The sequence below is a fragment of the Genypterus blacodes genome, unplaced genomic scaffold (genome assembly GCF_046128005.1).
Source record: "Genypterus blacodes isolate CSIRO-AG114 ecotype Tasmania unplaced genomic scaffold, CSIRO-AGI_Gbla_v1 ptg000067l_1, whole genome shotgun sequence".
In the NCBI taxonomy this organism is placed as follows: domain Eukaryota; kingdom Metazoa; phylum Chordata; class Actinopteri; order Ophidiiformes; family Ophidiidae; genus Genypterus; species Genypterus blacodes.
Genome location: NW_027466879.1, coordinates 14,484,296 through 14,503,719, shown reverse-complemented (window position 1 = coordinate 14,503,719; position 19,424 = coordinate 14,484,296). Strand labels below are relative to the sequence as shown.

The 19,424-nt window shown below is 44.0% G+C and overlaps 1 protein-coding gene across 3 annotated transcripts in view; it reads left to right on the top strand.

Annotated features, from left to right (window-relative positions):
• The first annotated feature begins 1,154 nt into the window (after positions 1-1,154).
• igdcc4 (immunoglobulin superfamily, DCC subclass, member 4) overlaps positions 1,155-19,424 on the top strand; it is a 37,440-nt gene continuing 19,170 nt past the window's right edge. For 2 of the 3 annotated variants that reach the window (XM_076155739.1, XM_076155740.1), the window contains exons 1-2: positions 1,155-1,498; positions 15,560-15,874. In XM_076155739.1, coding sequence (XP_076011854.1) covers positions 1,432-1,498; positions 15,560-15,874 — 382 coding nt within the window. In that variant the 5' untranslated portion in view covers positions 1,155-1,431. The remainder of the gene's footprint in view (positions 1,499-15,559; positions 15,875-19,424) is intronic. The other variant, XM_076155738.1, reaches the window with a different exon arrangement.

Sequence of the window (19,424 nt, the reverse complement as noted above, 5' to 3'; positions counted from 1 at the left end):
ATGTAAAACATTCTGTACCCACACGCTGTACGCCTGCATGCATTAAAAAAAAAAGTGTCTCTGCCACAAATCATTGGAATACAAATGTTGCAAGATGACTTTCACAGTAATCAACGGCGCTGTATTCCCATGCCAGCAGGCAATGTGTAAGAAAATGCATGAGTAATAATCACAAAAAGGATCATCCAAAAAAGAACAATCTGTATCTGATTGTGTAACAAGTAACAGCTTCTAATGTACATTTACAACACATGGATCGCACCATCTTTGTCTGAGAATCCCAGTGAACACGTGGATGCTGCTGGTGTGTGAGGAGTGATGCTGAGAATGCTGCACGAGGCTGTCTTTGTCTGCTGTGGGAAGGCTGGGCTCCAGCTGGATCCTGCACTGTGTGTTTGCATGCACAAGTCAGTGTGGGTCCCTCAGCACTGAGTGCAGGGGAGGAGAGCTGCTTGTTTGGGATGCACACCATCAACGCCCTCCACCACCACCGCCCCCACGCCCACCTCCTGTTCTTAGCATACACAAAGGTGCACACACACACACACACACACACACCTAAACACACGCGCGCGCACGCACACACACACACACACACACAATAGTGATATAACCACTGGATGTGCATGATCGCACGCACATCCAGATGCGCGCGGTCACTTCATGTGTGTAGAGTTTGCGTAATTAGCTGATGGAGTTTCTATTTGTATTAGTCTGCATGTGTGCCTGTGATCGTATACATCACCGGTCAGTGGGTTCAGTTGGGGCAACCCATTAGCAGTCATTTCAGATAGTCTCGCCTAGTCTCTCCACTCCTCATTTGTGCTCTTACGCGACTACATGCGAGATATTCACGCGCAGTTTATTGCGAATTCATCACTCTAGGCAGCATTTTATTGTCTGCAGTTAAATTATTTATTTTTTTAGGGGGGCGTGGGGCGATTTTGGTGTGGCAAACGTGTTTTGCATGGATCTTGCGAGTGTTTGTGGACAGCGTGGAGTTGGACAAAAAAAAGGCAGAAGGGCTGTGCTCGGATCACCGACGGCTTCTCAGGACTCCACCGGCGACGAGCAGCCAGCCAGCCAGCCACTGTCTGGCAAACGTGCGAGCGCCCGCGTGTGCACACGCATGCGTGCGCCCATGCGTGTCTATGTGTGTGTGTGGACCAGCAGCCAACACACACTTAACATTCGTTCGCAACATGGCGTTGAAGCGCCGAGAGACACGACGGCTCTGCCCCGACTAAATGCGAGCTTATTGTAAGAAAAGCCTGGGGACTTTACAACCAAAGAGACCGAACCCACACTCACGCCGTCTCCTTACGAGCCGGCGGAGACAATAGCAGATTCCAGTATATGCATGTCGCTATAACGGTATAGCTGCTGTATAGACACGCTGCAACCCCACTTGGTGGAAATCAAAGGCTGTACATGGCGGTGGAGAGTACAATTTGGCTGCTCTGTCTTCTTTCGCTGTTTTGTGATTCATCCAAGCAAGGTAAACGCTCACTTTAATCATCCGCATGCTTTTCACTGAACAGCATTTGTAAGGCAGTGGGCCACTGTTGTTACCCCACAAAGTGCACTTAGTCCCAGTGTGTAGCAGCGAGCACAGACAGGAGAGAGAGAGAGATTTTGCACCTTGCACGGTTGGTGCGGTATCCCTCTGCGTTCACCTCATGTGGCCTCTCGGGTTCGGCGAAGGTTAGGATGTGCGGGTTCGTTCTTCCATCTCTCTGCGGGCATTTGGGGTCGGGAAGTTGCAGCGCATTGCCCAGAGGAGCAGCCTCTCAGGGCGGCCAGCGGGCTTTGAACCGACCGCTGAAGTTTAGGATTCAACCTGGCGGGGGGGAAGGAGCTTACAATAAGGGGAATGAAATGGTGATACTTTATGAAAAGGCGATGTTGTAAAGTCAGTGATTAATTGCGATGATTTAATAACTTTCTCCTCGTAATTACGCTGATAACATGTGACTGTTGTGCGCATGGAACGCCTGGTTCAGCCTGTGGCTCAGAAAGTTGAGATAACGAGTTGAGGTCACGATTTTGCGCAAAGCGTAACAGCTAAACGTCACCAAAAGAACGTTTTCCTCTACACACACACACGCACACACACACATGATCTTGCACAAGTTGCTGGTGCGGAGGAACGAGACTTGTAGTGGTTCGATTTCACACACAATGCGGTTGCTCATGAGAGGGAAAGCGGTCAGACTGGAGAGGAAACTACAGTCTGCCCACACAGGCGGCGGTGAGTGGGTGAGAGCCCGGCCAGAGGATTTACATGACAAAGAGCCAATATCAGGCTAGGGTTACGCTTTAATGCTCTCCGGGGCCGGGGAAAGACACACTTTCAGACATAAAAGCGGTGCTGATCACGGAGTCACGCACCGCCATCCAGATCCTCATAAGATTTGTCCCAGGGAATGTCATCTGAGGACATTCCAGCCCGGCGTTAGGACATTACAGGCAACAATGATGTATTGAGGCAACAAAAAAAAATCCCAACAACACTGTAATCAATCTATCAGCCACACCACCGCTGTGCAGAGCTTTAGGGAGTAAAATAAAAGCTTTTTCATTCATGCATCTCAGCTGATGGACTCATCAGACCTGCAGTGAACTGATAAGAGCTGCTGTGTTGATTTTACATTTCAGCCGTTGAGTGACAATTTCGCAATAATAATCATAACCGTGTAAAGATTGACACATTGCGCTTCACGGCTTCATCGGCAAGATGTGGTTATTAAACACGAGCAGAGCAGACATGTAGGAAGGAAGAGTGTATGTGTAATAGATAGGGTAGAGTTTGGAACTTGCAGCTGAGTGTTACTCCATGTCAATAGCTTCACTCGTGATTGCTGTGAAATTGAGCTGACATTTACTGTTCGTTAGTTTTAAAGATGTTGTTAGTTTATATTTTTGCCTTTTTACTTTGCACATACATATATTGCTATTTAATAGTATTTTTTTGCATTGGTGGCTTCACATGCACTTTGGAAAGGAGCCACATGTACGCCCATCTGGAGGGAGCTTGACTAACGGTGAATGCTGCACACAGGCTCAAATGTGCTTCTCCTTCCCTGCCCTCTGAGGAGAACATGTATTTTCAGTTTCTGATTGCTGGTCCAATGATCTTGTGATAGAAAGCACCACTGTGCACAGGTCATGAAGGTGAAAAATAAGATGTGGGTGGATGGAAGAGGCAGGAACACTGAAGTGCCTCCATACATCCAGAGTGAGACCATCTTCCTCTGAGGCCATATCGGAGATGATATCATTCAAGGGGCATGATAAGTCTTTGTCAGTTGTGCGTTAAAGGGCTTTGAAATGCAGGCAATCAAGAATGAAACGTCAGTGACTTATATCTGACAGTAGTTGAATGTCCCAGGATGCAATTTATATATTGAGTGATAAAACATATTTTATGGGAGATCTCAGCTGAGGCTAAATAAGGAGTTACTCCTCTTGAATATCAGGATATATGAATAATTTATTGACTGACTTGGAGAAGACATGCATCTATAAACTAGCAAATCAAACAAGGAAATTGTTTTACTTTTCAGGCTGAAAAGTGGTAAACCGTGCTCTGAATAAAGGCCAGATTTGCACTAATATGCTTAATGACCACTGAGTCAAGTGTTATTTTTAAGTAGTGAATTATGAAGTTATTATTCCTTCGTTGGGCCATTAAACAAACCCAGTCATTTAAGGTGACTCGGTAGCGCTTGTGCTTGTTTATGTTTGTGTGTGTGCATTTTGTCCGTTTTCAGAAAGTGGAACAGGAATGTTGTGAGTGGTGATGGCTGTGGGGTCTTTGTGGGAACTGAAGCTGGTGAGTGGGGGCGGGTGGGTGATACTGGGACAGGGATGAAAGGTGCCGGTGGGGCGAATCTGAGGCCAAGGGCCGTTGCTACATCCACAAACAAAGAACTTGTTTTGTCCATTCTGAAGATCAAATGGAAATATGTCAGTTTCACTCAGGGCATCACACCCTAATGAATGAGCGAGGACACACCGTACTGCACAGTTATTAATGGACGTGATAAAAATATCTGTGCGCCTGCATGATTTTATGAACCAATGAATTGGATTATTGTAATGTTGTGAGCCTTTCAGCATCAAAAATGAAATGTTTAAACACAGCAGATACCACATCTAATAATATCACATCTTCACTTTCTCTTAAAGCACTCAACTCGTGACTTTAATACTTGTATAGACTCTATTCATAAAAGTGATAGCAACAAGGGGCCTGTTCATCACAGTCCCATAAAACTTTGCCTCATTCCGTCACCGTCACGAGGCTCTGTGTTGTTTCCATGAAGCTTTGAAAACAACTTCTGTGTGTTTTCAGCTTTAGATTGGTATCCACATAACAACCATCTGGACTGTGAGACATTGTTGTTTCTTTACTATTTATTTAGGTCAACCAAGGTCACATCAGCAGTGTCTTGTCTTCAACTTAATAATCCGGAACATTAGCCTGTGGGAATCCTCCCGGTGTTGTGACCATGGGAAGCATTGGCTGTCATGGTGGGAGGGAAAACTTTTTTTTCGGAGTCAGCCATTTATTCTACACCCAGCACAGGCTGCTGCTGTGCAAAGTCCATTCTCTTCCCTTCAATTTAAACATCATTGAGATGCAAAGTCAAAACAGGGTCAAAGGGCGGAAGTCACAAGTTTGCAATTTTTGCATACAGTCTCAATAAGCACATGTAAACTTGACTGCACTATGTACAACACTATGGAGTTTTGCATATTGCCATCAGCCATCAAACTTCACATTCTTCATAACAAAATTACCCAGGCTTTGGGTTCTATGCTGCATAATCTCTACATATTCGTTCAGACACAGCAGAGTTTTTGCGGAAAATACTGTCATTCCTTCTGCAAACATCACTATATTTATATCATGTTGCCTTCAAGTTGAGGTTGTCCTTACCTTTGTTTGCAGTACAATACCAGTGCAATGTAATAGAATAGTGGAGAATCCTGAAAAATAGAGCATTCAGCAAACCTGTTTGTTGGTGTATAGGGATTGTATCACCTGCTTATTTCATTGAAGATATGGTACAAAAAGTGATGTTAGGAATTTAATTCCAAGCAGCACAATGAGAACACGGATATCACATTATTAACAATCAACGGCTGTGCTTAGATATGGGAAGAAAGTGGTCCTGTGTCTGCTTGCTTTGGCTCATAGTGATCTGTAGGGAGGGTTTAAGTGTGATTTGGCCAGGGTGAGAGGTCAGGGAGGGTTTTCCTGTCTGGTTCCTGATTCTAGAGGCGCAGAAGTGGTGGAAGATCTCCATTTTTTGCATTTGTTCAGCATCAGGTTGCGTCTACACCAGACGTCCAGCTGTGCAACCTCCCATATAGCAGTGGCTAAAGAGCCAACACTGATCAGCTGGGATCTGTTCATTGCATTTGTACCATGTCTGTATTAGTTTCAACCCGCAGTTAAACGACAAACAGATTATATGAATTTAATCTACAAATTGTCTTTAGATATCTGAGTGTTTTTGTAAACTCACTCTGTGACAGACTGCAACATATCCAGGATGGACTCATCGCTCAATATATACTGGGAGAGTCTCCAGGCCCAGAACAGGAAAGTCAGAAGTACTGTATATATCCATTGATGGAAGTTTTGTTTGAAATAGTTTGAATCTGGGCTGAAACTTTCTCATTCATAATCTGTGTGAACATACAGTCTTCCGTGTGCATGCGTAGCTCTCTTGAGACTCAAAACCAGAGTGTATCAGGTAGCAGCGCCTGTAAAGAGTGGCTCATCACACATTAGTTGTAAATTAAGCATATACATACAATAAGAGTGCAGTGAGGTACAAACACCCTTGATACATCCTCGTGTGTGTGTGTGCAATCCTGGCAGCAATTTGTGAGTACATGTTGATCCCCTCCCTAGAGCCCATGCTAAATTAGGCTGCATATTATTTAAAGATGCCATTGGCTGAGTTTCAGCTGGGTATCAGTGTGCAGTGAATATATTCATTTTTATGGTGACCTGTGAGGCTATTCACGCTGCGAAAACAGTTATCTTAAGCACAGTATTGGTTTTAAAAAGGAAGGACGCCTTGAGATTCATCAAATTAGGCAAAACTGGTGATATTTGTGAAATAAATCAAGGTAACTATACAGCGGCACACAAAATATGCCCCACAACAATTTAATCTCATTCATCAAGATTCTCTCCGGTGAATTAACACTGGCGTAACATCAATAGCTCCAGCTGCTACATATTTAAGAGCCATGCTTCACACGGCTTCCTCTGGTGTGAAAGCATAACGGGCACATCAGGTCAACCCAACCCCAACCCAAATTCTCTCTGCTCTGGCCACAGAGGCGAACGCTGTCAGAGTCAGGCTCCACTACAATGTGCAAGATCGAATCGAAACCTGACGTAGATAAAGTGATTAATCAACTGAATTGCTTCGATATCTTTTTGAGACTAATTCAGTTTTTATGTGACGGTGTGTTTTATGAATAGCTTCCTCAACAAAGGAGGAAATATTGAAGTAGGTAAGATGCAATTTGCCCTTAATGTAACACAAAATCTAGTGCTGTACTTTATCAATTACTCTGTATGAATATTTACTATATACAGTTTATCAGTATATTTTACGCACAGGCTTGGTTACCCAATCATTTTAAATCATTACTACAGTCTACAAATTAACCCCCTCAGCACTACTCTCATGAGATCATTTACCTTAACCAAATACATAAATGGACACAAACAATTTACAGACTTTACTGTAACTGTAATGCTTTGCTGGGATTTTGTTCGACATTATTTCATATACTGTATAGGCGAGTATTGATTTTGCACTCAGTTGCTACTCAGTTGAATACACAGCTTAAATTTGCAATTCACTCTGCTTCGAAATCCTTATGTCCTTGATCCCGGGAGCTTGAATAAACACACTCTTTACTGTGCGCAGTGTGTGACTATAAATGTGCGCCCCCATTTTAAGTAGTTAATTAATGCTGCATGTTATTTGCCACTTCGACATGCTTGTTTCCATGGTTTTGTTTGAAGGCACCGTGCAGTGATGCAGCCACATGACATAGTTGACTTTTACACAAAGTTGACAGTGCTTTGGTTAATTCCATTTCAAATAGTCGATTCCGTTATTCCATCAGCGTTTTCCACATTACAGAAATCACAAAGCCCTACATGAACTCTTGTCTCAGCCTCAGATCCCTTAACACTCTTGGCAGTTTTGAATATCAACTACATATAAACATTTAAAGACTGATCACTGACACATTAATATTTTATGTGCCAGAGTTATCCAATATCCGTGTGGTACAATCAATCAGCTCCTCACAATAGCACTGTTTATTACCCCTAACATATTTAGACTGAGACATTTTTATGAGGCGGTCGTATGTTGCTAATGTGTCATAATATCCAATTAGTTGTTGACAATTATTTTGGCATTATTGTGTCAATATGGTGTGGGGATAGTGTGTGAGTGTGTCTGTGTGTATTTGTTTGACAAGCACAGGAGCTCACTCGGTTGACATTCCTACTATTCATCCCTGATGTCTGCTGGATCACATGGTAGTTAGAGGAGCTGAACTGTAATGGACTGTGAAGTCAGCTGGTCTCTAGCCTTAAAAAGAAATCTTAACTGATGGTAACCAGAAATATTATGTCAGTCCCAAGTTGTAGTTTGAGGGTTTGCTAAGTGCTGCAGGTGGCAAAGCAGTTTGGAAAATGCAGGTGCTTACTAGTCAAGTGGTGGTTGCCAGATGTTTAAACATGTACTACAGTGGTGCCTCTGAAACGTTTTGAATTAAGTACCACCTCTGTGAGAAAACCCAAACCTCTCTGTGCCACATAATGGCACCAACTCGATGTCGACATCATGCCTCAGGTGATCATGAGGTCTGTGAAAGCTGTGGAAGTTTCCAGTATGAAGGAAAACCTCACTGACTCGTAACGGAAGTACACGGTGCACACACAGGACGAGCTGGCCAATTCAAGCGATGATCGTATAAAAAGGTGTTGTCTCTTCAATAGTTTTGATTCATCTGAAGGTGTTACTTCAGATAAAAAACTACAAAGTCCCAATTCCAGCTAATGTTGGCTGTGATTGACTGCAGTATTTAGGTTGCCACTTTGTAGAACAATTGATTATGATGACACATCTGTAGGTGTTACTTCATGTACCACTGGTGGTCCATGTTCCACAGTTTGAGGGTACACAAATTTCACTGTAATGCAAACTGTCCACTACACTGCAGTGTGTCTTCTTTTACATTCACATGTAAATATTAAGCTGGCAGTTTATTCCTTGACTACAAAATTTGCAAGAGATTCTAAAAATACAACAACCCTCAACACGTTTGTGAATCTTCAATGGTTTGCCCATGTAGTCACTGTGTGCTGCACTGTGCTGCACCAGGCGTCTCCAACATGAGATGGAAAATTACTGTATGAACAACCTTAGTGTGAGCATGATATGCGTCATGAGAAGCCCAGTCAGTGCAGCGCGGCCTTCCTCAAAGCAGTGTATCCTGTGTGTCTAGTGTCAAAGCGCAGTCTCATTCATCATCATGGCCTTGATGGTTATGGCCTGAATCTCTGTGACCTGTAAATGTACCATGAAGCACACACATACACATGTCTCACTTCACAAAAGATGTCAAGAAAATGTTTTGTTCGCTTTTCAAATATTACCTTCCACTTTGTTCGCTCATACACGGTCGCCCAGGAAGTTGGAATGCTTTTTTATTCCAACTTACTGGGCGCCGGGGAATTTGTGTCAGGGTACTCCGCTGTCCATAGTATGCCATGCCGCTGTGCCTTTATACTGCATATTAAGTCCTGCTTCCTTTGTATGTCGCTAGAGGCTGTGAACATGATGTCAGTATGCTGTCTCATTCACAAATTTCATACCCACAAATCTCTGGCGGCTGATTCTCATTGGAGCGTCTCATGTTGCTCCCGTGTTAGTTTTGTTGCTAACATTGTCTCCTGTAAGTGAGCCCGGCTATTGATGTGACCATGTGGAGGCCCCATGCTGCTTGGAGGCCCCGCATGCAGGAACGGCGCTCTGTGATTGGAGGGAACCCAAGCTGGGATGAATGAGCACTGTACAGTACATAGAGCAGGAGGCACAGGGGACAGGATTGGAATGCCTCCCTCTCATTCTTTATCCCTCACGTTCTCTTCCACTTCTTTTTCTCACTCTTACACATACATATACTGTATTCACTGGAACCCAGGCGTCCCTTTTCATCATCTCTGCCCCTCTTTATTGCTGTTTGTTCTGACAGCTGCGAGAAGTAGATCAGTGTGCAGTCTTGATGGTTGTAGGTTAAGCATATACAGCGTGACAACTGCAGCTCATTGCAGGTTTTCCATGATGTGGGAAGTTTCAACAACTGGTGAATCCAAAAGTGGGAAATGTGTCACTAATTGTCAGGAATTTGTTACACAATGGAAGACTTAACAGACATGTACACACAATAATGCTGTTCTTCTATATCCTGTGAAAGTCCACGTTTAACATTTAACATTCCACCTGTTTTGCGCAAATATCGACTGTCAAATGTCGAGCAGCCAAATCTTATATGCTTTCTAACTGTGTGTTTGTGTCTATGTGTGTTGGTGTGTGTGACGGGTGTATCGTCAGGGGAGGAAACACAGCTGGAACGGTTAACACCTGACACGGCAGCTGTTGTGGAGTGACTCATCGCCTCAGTTTGGACTCGGCAAAACTGTTGAGCCTTTTCCTGCAGCGGCATAAAAACCTTGTAAACACACAGCTTTCATTCGCATTAAGAGCAAAGAATAGATTCGCAATTTGCTGAACATTGGTATTATGGCGTATGTTACGTGGCAAACCAAGGCGCAGATGAAGCAGAAAAGCTGTTATCATACAACATGTAGAGAAAAGTGGGGCGTCTTGGAGCCTTTGTCATTGCGCGACATTTCCACCTGCATGCTGTTCCTGACTCCTTGCACGATTTACCACCTTAAGAGCTACCGCGGCTCAGGAATATCGATTTAGTCACTTATTTTACCTTGTAGATATCATCGCAAGTAATTGAATGACACCAACAACGATCTAACTGAAATGAGAGCCAAGGTTAATAGGACAGTTAGGAGGACACAGTAATAAGACATAACTTACGTTTTATTTATGGAGCACTAAATACTTAAAGGTGCTTCAGAAATAAATTTAAAAATGAATATAATAAATAATAGAGATACAACGTGTAAAGCAATTTTGATACCAGTGTAATTTAATGGTTCACATTTTCTGTTTGAGTTTCTATTTAGGCTACATGTTAGTTCACTCATGTCCCTTTGCCCATGGACTAACAGTAAACAGCGAACAGAAGAGACAAACATGGATATAAATTGAATATTAAGCGATTATCAGTGCTGCACTATCGGGCCAAGTTAACGTCAGACTTTGTTGCTACATTGAGACTTCAATGGATCTATCCACGTTTCACTAATTTTATATCTATATGATATTGTTGCTGATTTAATGAGTGCATTGACAGATATCTCAATACTAGATGATGAGCCAAAGAGTGATATGGTAATAATAATAATAATATAATAGCCTGGAACTGGGGCGGTCACTTTCGATTATTTTATTTCGATTAATCGAGACAAGAAGAAATTCAAACTACAAAGTCCCAATCCCAACTAATGTTTGCTGTGATTGACTGCAGAATTTAGGCTGCCACTTTGCAGACCTTCATGATTTTAAAACAATAACTTTTTTTAATCGATTAGTTGAATATAGTCAATTTATCGCGACAGCCCTTCTTTGGTATTGATCCAATGCAAACCTTGGTTTCTGCAGTCAAAATTGTGATATGAATCCAACTCTAACACACGCACACGCACACGCACACTGTACTCCTGTTGTGCACGTAGACTGCTCCATGCTATCAATCAGACCATCTGTCCACATCCACCGAGCCTCGATGTGGGGCAGCAGAGTAGTAAAACACAGTGATCGTCGAGACCTCTTTTCCGTGACAAATACGGTCCACACACACACACACACACACACACACACACACACACACAGCATTGCTAACATCGTCCACGCGCGACATGCAGCAGTTATCCACTGCCGCCGTGCAAATTTGGCAGATGAACAAGGCAATCTGGTTATCACTGCTTTTGAATGCTTTAGTGGTCCCTCTTCACAAAAGTGTCTGTAATCATATTCCGCTGCTCTTTCATTTGAGTCTAAAGGCTGTCCTAATCTTATCTGCAGTGCTCACTCTTCTATTTCAGTCTCTCTCTCTCTCGTACTCTCTCTCTCCCTCTCTCAGTCACTCTCTCCTCTGTTTGCCTCTCTTTGTCTGTCAAACACATTGCCGTCTTCTCTCTTTTAAGCTTTTTTTCCCCCAAAAACATGTTTCGCTCTGGCAAAGCGTATTTTCATGCACTTGACTGGCTGTAAAAAAAACAACGTTCTTCCAGGTACTACAGGTACTCAAGGTACATTCAACATCGTAAAAATCATTTGGAGAAACTAGCAGTGATACAGACCAAGACAAAGACGACATCTGGAGCGACTCTTATAGGAGGGCTTATGGTATGAATATGAATGTTTTTCATACTATTGATTTTGTGATTATCCCTGTGTAGTTCAGTATCAGAATACAAAGCACTTTGTGGTAAATGTCAGCAATATTTCCCACTGTTTACTTCAACCTTAGTGGGTAAATCTAGCTCCTGAAAGGCCTGAGGTATTGTATAGCTTCACATAAGATCCTGTAGAAACCTGAGCTGTGGCCCCAGGGCCACGGGGTGTCCAGTCTCTGCTGACAAGTTAGCCGGGTCAGGGTGAAATATTCTCTTTGCTGGGTCACCTTCCTCCTCCTCCTCCTCCTCCTGTTCCTCTGCCTCCTTGTGTCCTCCAGCTTCATGTGAATAGGTGAGCCATTAACAGAAATGGCGTGGCAGAATAAGTGTTCATGGTCTCTAGTGCGCTGCCTTCTGAACATCCCCATGTTCCCTCGACTTTCTCCTTTTTTAGATCTCTGACTAAACGCCCCACCCCCACACACACACACACATACACACACTTCAGATGCTCATGCTTTGTATTGGTCTTTCTCCTCTATATGTCTCTTTCTTCCGCTATCTTTCATTTCTTTCGCTGTTTTTTGGCCGTATCATTGTGAAAGGTAGTAGTTTTCTTTGTTTGTCCATCTGATACACACGGCAGAACAAACATGAATGACCAGAATGCAGCCATTGCATTCTGAAGTGATCAAAACAACCGATATTATTCACTCCTAACACTGGGGTGTAATTACGCCTGATTGGCAACACATTCATTTCTCCACTGCGTTTCCATTGTCCGTCTTGTCTGTCTTGTCGGTGTCGCCGTCGTCCCCGTCTCTCTCTCTCTCTCTCTCCCGGGCTTTTGTGAGCCGTGGCGCTCTCTCCGCTTTGAGTAAGCTATGAACTTCTTGGCGCGGTGCCATCGCAATCCATTCACTACAGCTCAGTGAAACCTCATAGCGGCTGCTGTGTCCTAGAGTGCACCCTGTCCCTCTCCAGCAGCTCCCACTTGTACTGTAAAACGGCAAAATGGCCACTTCACAGATCCCCCACAACCCCACCCTCGTCACGGCATTGTGTCCTCATGAGACGTGAACAGTTACTCGCGCCCGCGTGTGTGTGTGCGCGCTATATGAGGGGTTTTATGTTTGCGATTGCTTGTGTGTGTGTGTGTGTGTGTGTGTGTGTATACTGTACGTGACTAGGCGCAGTATCTAGGGCATGTACATGTGTTTGTCCGTCTCGCTCTTCTGCTCGCTTGCTCGCTCCACTCTCTCTCTTTATAGTAGGTTGTGTTATTCTTTCTTCTTTGGTTCAGAAATTCCTGTGATGATTCCAGTGTCGATACCTCCTTCTACAGTATTTAATCAAATCTTATCCTACAATATTATTGTCATGAGTAAAACATAGCATTCATCGACAGACCTCAATAATAGCCGCTAAGTGTTTTCCCGCTTTTCTTGTTTACCGTCACACCTCCACTCCAGTTGTGCGAGCTGTAATGGTTTCCATATTCAGCGCGGATTGATCCCCTGCTCTCACCAAGTGAAACCTTTGGCAGTGAACTGGGAAATAGCTGCTAACGTTTTAATGACTTAATGAGATTTAATTAGTATAAATGGGAAAAGAGGAAGAGAGGAGCCGGAGGTGATTTCTGCCTGTGTCTTAGTGCACGTGTGTGTGTGTGTGTGTGTGTGTGTGTGTGTGTGTTTGGGCAAGATTTTGTTCACATGTCAGTGTTGTTACCCATATGTTTGTCTTTGTGTGTGAATGCTTGGATTTGTTTGTGTGTGTGTGTTGCCGTGGGTGTGGGCTATATGTATACAAGTGATGTGTTTCTCCATGGCAGGTGTGTGTGTGTGTGTGTGTGTGTGCGTACCAGTATGTTGTGCAGCCTTTCTCAGCATTACCCATCCTCTTCATCAGGAAGTGATGCTGAGGGGGTTAAGCCTCATTTCATCAAGGAAAAAAAATCCATCTGCCATTAATTTAATTAATCCAACACCAGAGGAAGAACGGCTGAAACAAACCCAACTGAGTGTGTGTGTATGTGTGTGTTTGTGTGTGTATGTGTGTGTGTGTCTATGTATGCAGGAAACGGTGCCTCTACATGACTCAATTTGAGAGTGTGAGAAGGTTGATGTCTTACATGGGCACACAGAATTCACTTTATGACTTCCGGACAGAGAGATTTTGAATGAACGTAATCCAATTAATCCCAACAATGCTACAAAGGTGAAACTTATTAGGCTAAAAGCCAATTAGTGGTATTTGTCAGCTATAAAACAGCTCCGACAATCAGCACTGCAATGAAATAGTCCCCCACGCTAAATCATTTGTGCCAATGCTGCAGGTGAGTCATTAAAAAAAAAGCAAATGAATTTCATATGTTAAACTGAAACGAATAATGGAAATGTGAGGTGTATGGGGATGTGGTTTGTGTGTGTGTGTGTGTGTGTGTGTTTGTGTGTGGGTGTGTGTGTGTGTGTGTGTGTGTGTGTGTGTGTGTGTGTGTGTGTGTGTGTGTGTGTGTGAAATGAGTGAGTAATTTTCTCTCAGTGTTCATTTTGTTTGTCCCTGAAGCTCTGAAATGCTCCCGGTGAAGAATAGAAGTGCAAAATGCTACATCACGAGGTCATGTTTGTTCACCTTATAATTAGTTCAGCATATTTAAGGGACTCTTGTTGGAAATTTGGTAGAAATTAGTTTCTCATTAACTGCTACACCTGCCTGAATCCAATTGACTTCCATGTATGTGTGATGGTTGATCGACATGATCGCTTCAGTTCTAGATAGAATAAAATTTATTCTTTCAATTTAATCCTTTATTCATCCCACAACGGGATTACTGTACTCTGTGCTGTGCAGACTGAAGCTCTCCCCTGCCAACACGCTGAACGGACGCCATTTGATTGTTTGCTCCTCTGTGGAATTATATCTTTTATAAGGATTGCTCAGCAGTCTTTTCTACTTCTCCCAGCTCCGGTCTCTCTTAAAGAAGCAATAAAACACAAAAGCATCGCCTGCATGTAAGCGTGGAAGATGCTCACACTCATCACGCCTCGCTTCCCAGTAGTTTTCCAGTAGTTTGTAATGATGAAGAAAGACATCTCCAGAAAAAAGATTTCCAGATGACAAACACCATGCTTGGCTCAATACATAGTGCACATTAAACCAGTTGGCAACAAAACTGCAAAAGCATCTCCAAGCTTTTCTTCACGTATTCCACCTTTTTCTCTCTGTCTCTCTCACATGTCTGAGGAACCGTGGCCTTCCTGACTACACAATAGACTTAAACAGACACCACTGCTTATCTACTCACACCAACACATTAGCTTCCCACACACACACACACACATACCCACAACCACACCAGGCCCCTGACTGGCCTCCACCTGACATTAATGTAATGCTGCTGACATACAAGCCCCTCCACGCAGCTGCACCCATTTTACTTCCCAGAGCTGTTCTTGGCCCCTCTCTCTCTCTCTCTCTCTCTCTCTCTCTCTCTCTATCTCTCTCCCTCTCCCCCTCTTGCTCTCTCCTCTCTGTCTCTGGAATGCATCCTCCTAACCGTCTCTGTTGCAAGCACCACTCTATTTGAGTCAGTGTAGTGTTTACTGTATACACACAAATGATGCAAAGGCCAGAAAAAGCTGAAACCTCAGCAACAAAGAGGGAAAGAAGGAGAATAATTAATTTTTACCTGAGGTGTAATGGTGGTCCCCAGAGTGGTAGATAGTGATGCTGTGTCTGCAGAGGGTTGCAGTCTTCAGAGGCCCTGCATATTCTCAGCACATTAAGATTTTTCATTACAATGGTAAAGAAGTCACAAGGGACAGATTTGTTAAACCTTGATAAACAAAACCAGCCCGTGTCCACAATTACAGGGCACAGTAAGAAAATAAACAAGTGCAGGTAGACGGCATATTAATGTAAATAAAGCTTCATCATGTCTTCCTGCTTTGTCCCATGCAGAAAAGCCTGTTTCCGTGGAGCTGAGCTGTGGCGCCGGCCCCAGCCATGTGGTGATGGAGCCAGGTTCGCCCCTCTTGCTGGACTGCAACCTGGGGGCCAGCGACACGCCGTTCAATGTGACCTGGCTGCGGGATGGCCAGCCTCTGCCTTTGGATGGAGGCGATCTCCTGCAATACTTGCCCAACGGGTCCCTCCTCCTGCTGCACGCCTCCGCCGACGCACAGCCACCCCGGGGCGCGGAGGGAGGCTACAGCTGTGTGACCACCAGCGCGGCAGGAGCTCTGACCAGCCGGACTGTGAACGTGTTCCAAGCAAGTAGGTGTCCAACAAGTGGTTCTGAGAGGGAAAGAGGGGCAAAAGTGAAGGTGCATTCAGCAGTCTGTGGTAATAGGGATGGGTGCATGTTTAACATCCAGAGTTTGAGTCCTATAAAGGTGATTTTTCTGGCCTGATGGAGATCAGCTTTGATCTTCGGTGCCTTCAACTGCGCAATTTTTCTGCGCAGGAGAGCTAAGACTATGAAACATTATTACATATTCAGAGAAGAAAAGAGCGAGAGAGAAAGAGAGCAGGAGAGTATAGAGAGGAAGATACAACTGTGAAGAAGAGAGGAAAAGCTGTAGCTTTTTAATCGCCTCTCCAAGGAGGCCTCTTTCTCTCAAATGCTTAAGTGGCAGTCTTTATTCAGTCATTAGCTTTGTGTAAAAGGAGACAGGATCCTTAGTGGATGGCCTGTCTTTGTCAGCTGTCACATGCCTATTTATGAGGACAGCTTTTTTGAGGGACACAGGGACAATAAGGAGTGAAGGGGAGGAGGGGTTGGTGGCGGTGGAAGAACTAAGGAGGAGAAGGCTGAAGGGAAATTGAGGTGATGAAAGGCAGGGCCAGTGTTTGAGACATCTCCTTTCACCGTCACCTCAAATTAAGAATGTCCTCTGTGTGTGTGTGTGTGTGTGTGTGTGTGTGTGTGTGTGTGTGTGTGTGTGTGTGTGTGTGTGCCTGCGTGCGTGCGTGCGTGCATGCACTATGTTGAGAGGCTATTAGATAGATGTACATTGTGTACAGACAGAGCCAGGGAGTTGACAAAGGAACTGATTCAACATTGACATTGAACGACATTCTGATTTCCTACTGTGTGTTATCTGGCAGAAATGAGGCTGTAGAGGGAACATAGCAAAGATCACATCTGTGAAAACACATTATGAAGGCCACCTGCTCGCAGTATATGATGCTTGTGGCCACGCGTCTCCAAGCATGCGTATTATAAAGGGAGAGGAGCAGCCACAGAAACATGCTCTCTCTCTCCAATGTATAAAACCTAAAATTAATGAAAACTTAGTTCAGCTTCACTCAGTTTTCTCTCGGCAAAAAGCCAGAGGCGGCATACACGGCTCTCATTACATTTCCTTCCTTGGGCTGGTCGCGAACACTTTAATTGATGATGTTGGTCCAAAAAAAGCAGCTTTTGACATTAATTAGACCCATTAACCTTTGTCATTATGAGACTGCGCCAGCCAAATGTCAGTATTTCCAAATTCCTGCCAGCTTTGAAAACCATTCCATTCCATTCCGTTAGCTCCCAATTCAAATGTGCTCTCACCTCCGTATGAGCAGAAATCGTAAACGTAAAATAAGTATTTTCATTTAATTTCTGTGTTTTTATTGCAGCTCAGTTGATTGTCAGATGTATTGAAGAGCTAAAGGAAATGAGCAGTTTTGATGAATTGAATCTGGTCTTTCATAAGATTTATGACCTTATGTGCTTGTTCCTAATTATGAACACTTTCCGAGATGATGGGCGCACTCATCAGAGTACTACCATTATGAAAAAAGTTCAGCCACTAAATCTTTTAAGCTATTGAAAATGAGTGAATTGTAGCCTTGCTCTTTGGCAGGTTACACTCATGCATGCATGCCGGAGCTAACAAAAAATGTATTTTGCAAACTAAACCATGACAGTGTACATGAAACTGAATCTTATCACATATACAATATCAGTAAGCAGGTCGGAGCACATGCTCGAAGGGTTTTCACCGTGTTCTGCCGTCTGCAAGCTGAGTACCAAAGAGGTCATGGGTGGAATTGTCTGCTTGCGCCAGGGGAAGGAGTGAAATGCTGCAAACTGATAGCTTGTGGGGCCAAAGAATGGGGTGCAGATAGAGGGCGAGACAAAGACTGGAAAGATTTGGGGTAAAGTCAAGGGCAGGAGAGAGAAAGAGAGCGGAGAGTATTCACAAAGGTAGACAAATGAGAGCAAAGACAAATTTTTCTGTTTACCGTCGAGGGGTTGCACAAAATCACATAGGCAACCACTAATGTACATCAGTGCCGAAAGGATCTGCTTCCAATATTTCTTTTGTCAAGTAGAAAGACCTTGTTGCTAGGAAACAAATGCATGCATATTTGACCCTGTGGCTTGCTGTGTAACCTTTTACTTGGGAGTGTTTTGCCCAGTGTGTCATCACATGCCGGGTTAGAACAGTATCAACTCTGCAAAATGCCAATATGATTCGCCCGGTGCCAGACAGATCAGCGTCGGAATGTCATGGCAGACCTAGAGATGACACTCACGTCTTGGGAAAAGACTAATGTGATTACAATTTGGCTGAGCGGAGGTGGAAGCCTTAGTCAGTCGCCATTGTTCCGTCACAGCATGGGCTCCTCCAAAACCGTCTGCAAATGTGCACTCTCGCTGATCAGCTGTTACTCACCACTCACAGGCGGCCACACCGGCACACACACACACACACATACACACACATGCACACACAGAGAGAGAGAGCGATCCTTTTAATGTAATCACAAGCAGACTGTATACAGCCCTCCAGACAGACACACACACACACACACACATAAAGGTGCATCACAATCAGGTACTCAAGTATATTTAAGCACACATTCAAGTACACATTCTGTACATTAACACAACGAGTCTGGCACCCCGTCACACAGTTTTGGCTGGATCGCAGGTGGTGTATTCGTGTGAGGGTTTCATGCTGTGTAATAGCTGGAAGTGGCAGGGGTTAATCATCAACTCTGCCTGCAGTACTTTGCAATCATCAGTCACGGCAGAAACTTTGTTATTTTTTGCTCTGCAGGAAAAGACAGAGGATTCGTTTGTTGCCATTACAAGGCCGTATAAAGCTGATGGGTTCAGTAATCCCATATCAAACCTTCATCAAAATGTGGATATTAGGGGCATAATTAATACAACAAAGTGAATGAACATGTCGCTAGGGAGAAAGAGCATCCATGCTCCTTCAACGTGTTCCACTTTTATTGGTTGTGTTGAAGGAGGCATCACTATGTTGTGTTTTATTACGCATGCAAATCTTTTTTAGTCAATACTGTTCAGAGGTGCGCACCATCTTTTCAGTCCTCTAAAATGAGCATCCGCTGTGATAAACATCAGGATCAGCATGCAGGTGTAGAGAGACAGGATGATAGACCTGGCAGAACGTCAGGAGACAGCAAATGTGGGGACACGAACCAACATCCACCCCTCCATTGATCGGTCGGGGGGCACTGGGTATACTCAAGCGCTAAAGTTAAGCAGCTGACCAGTACTTTCTTGACCGCCGTCATTTCATCACTTTCCACGGCTTCCTCGCTAGATGTGATGCAACAGAGGGAAAGACTGGGCGAGGCGTCCGAATACATCAGTAGAGCACACAAACTCTCCGTGGAGCCGTCGTGACTGCTTTACGTCTGATAGTAATGTAGGGAAACGCGGTACAGGTTGAGAGATTTTTTGTATTGTTTCACTCTTGTATAATCTTTCTGACTGCGACATCTGCTCCGGGTCAGTTCCACAGTGAGCTCTGCACCGTGTACTGTACATGTTTACACAAGGTTACCAAATCCA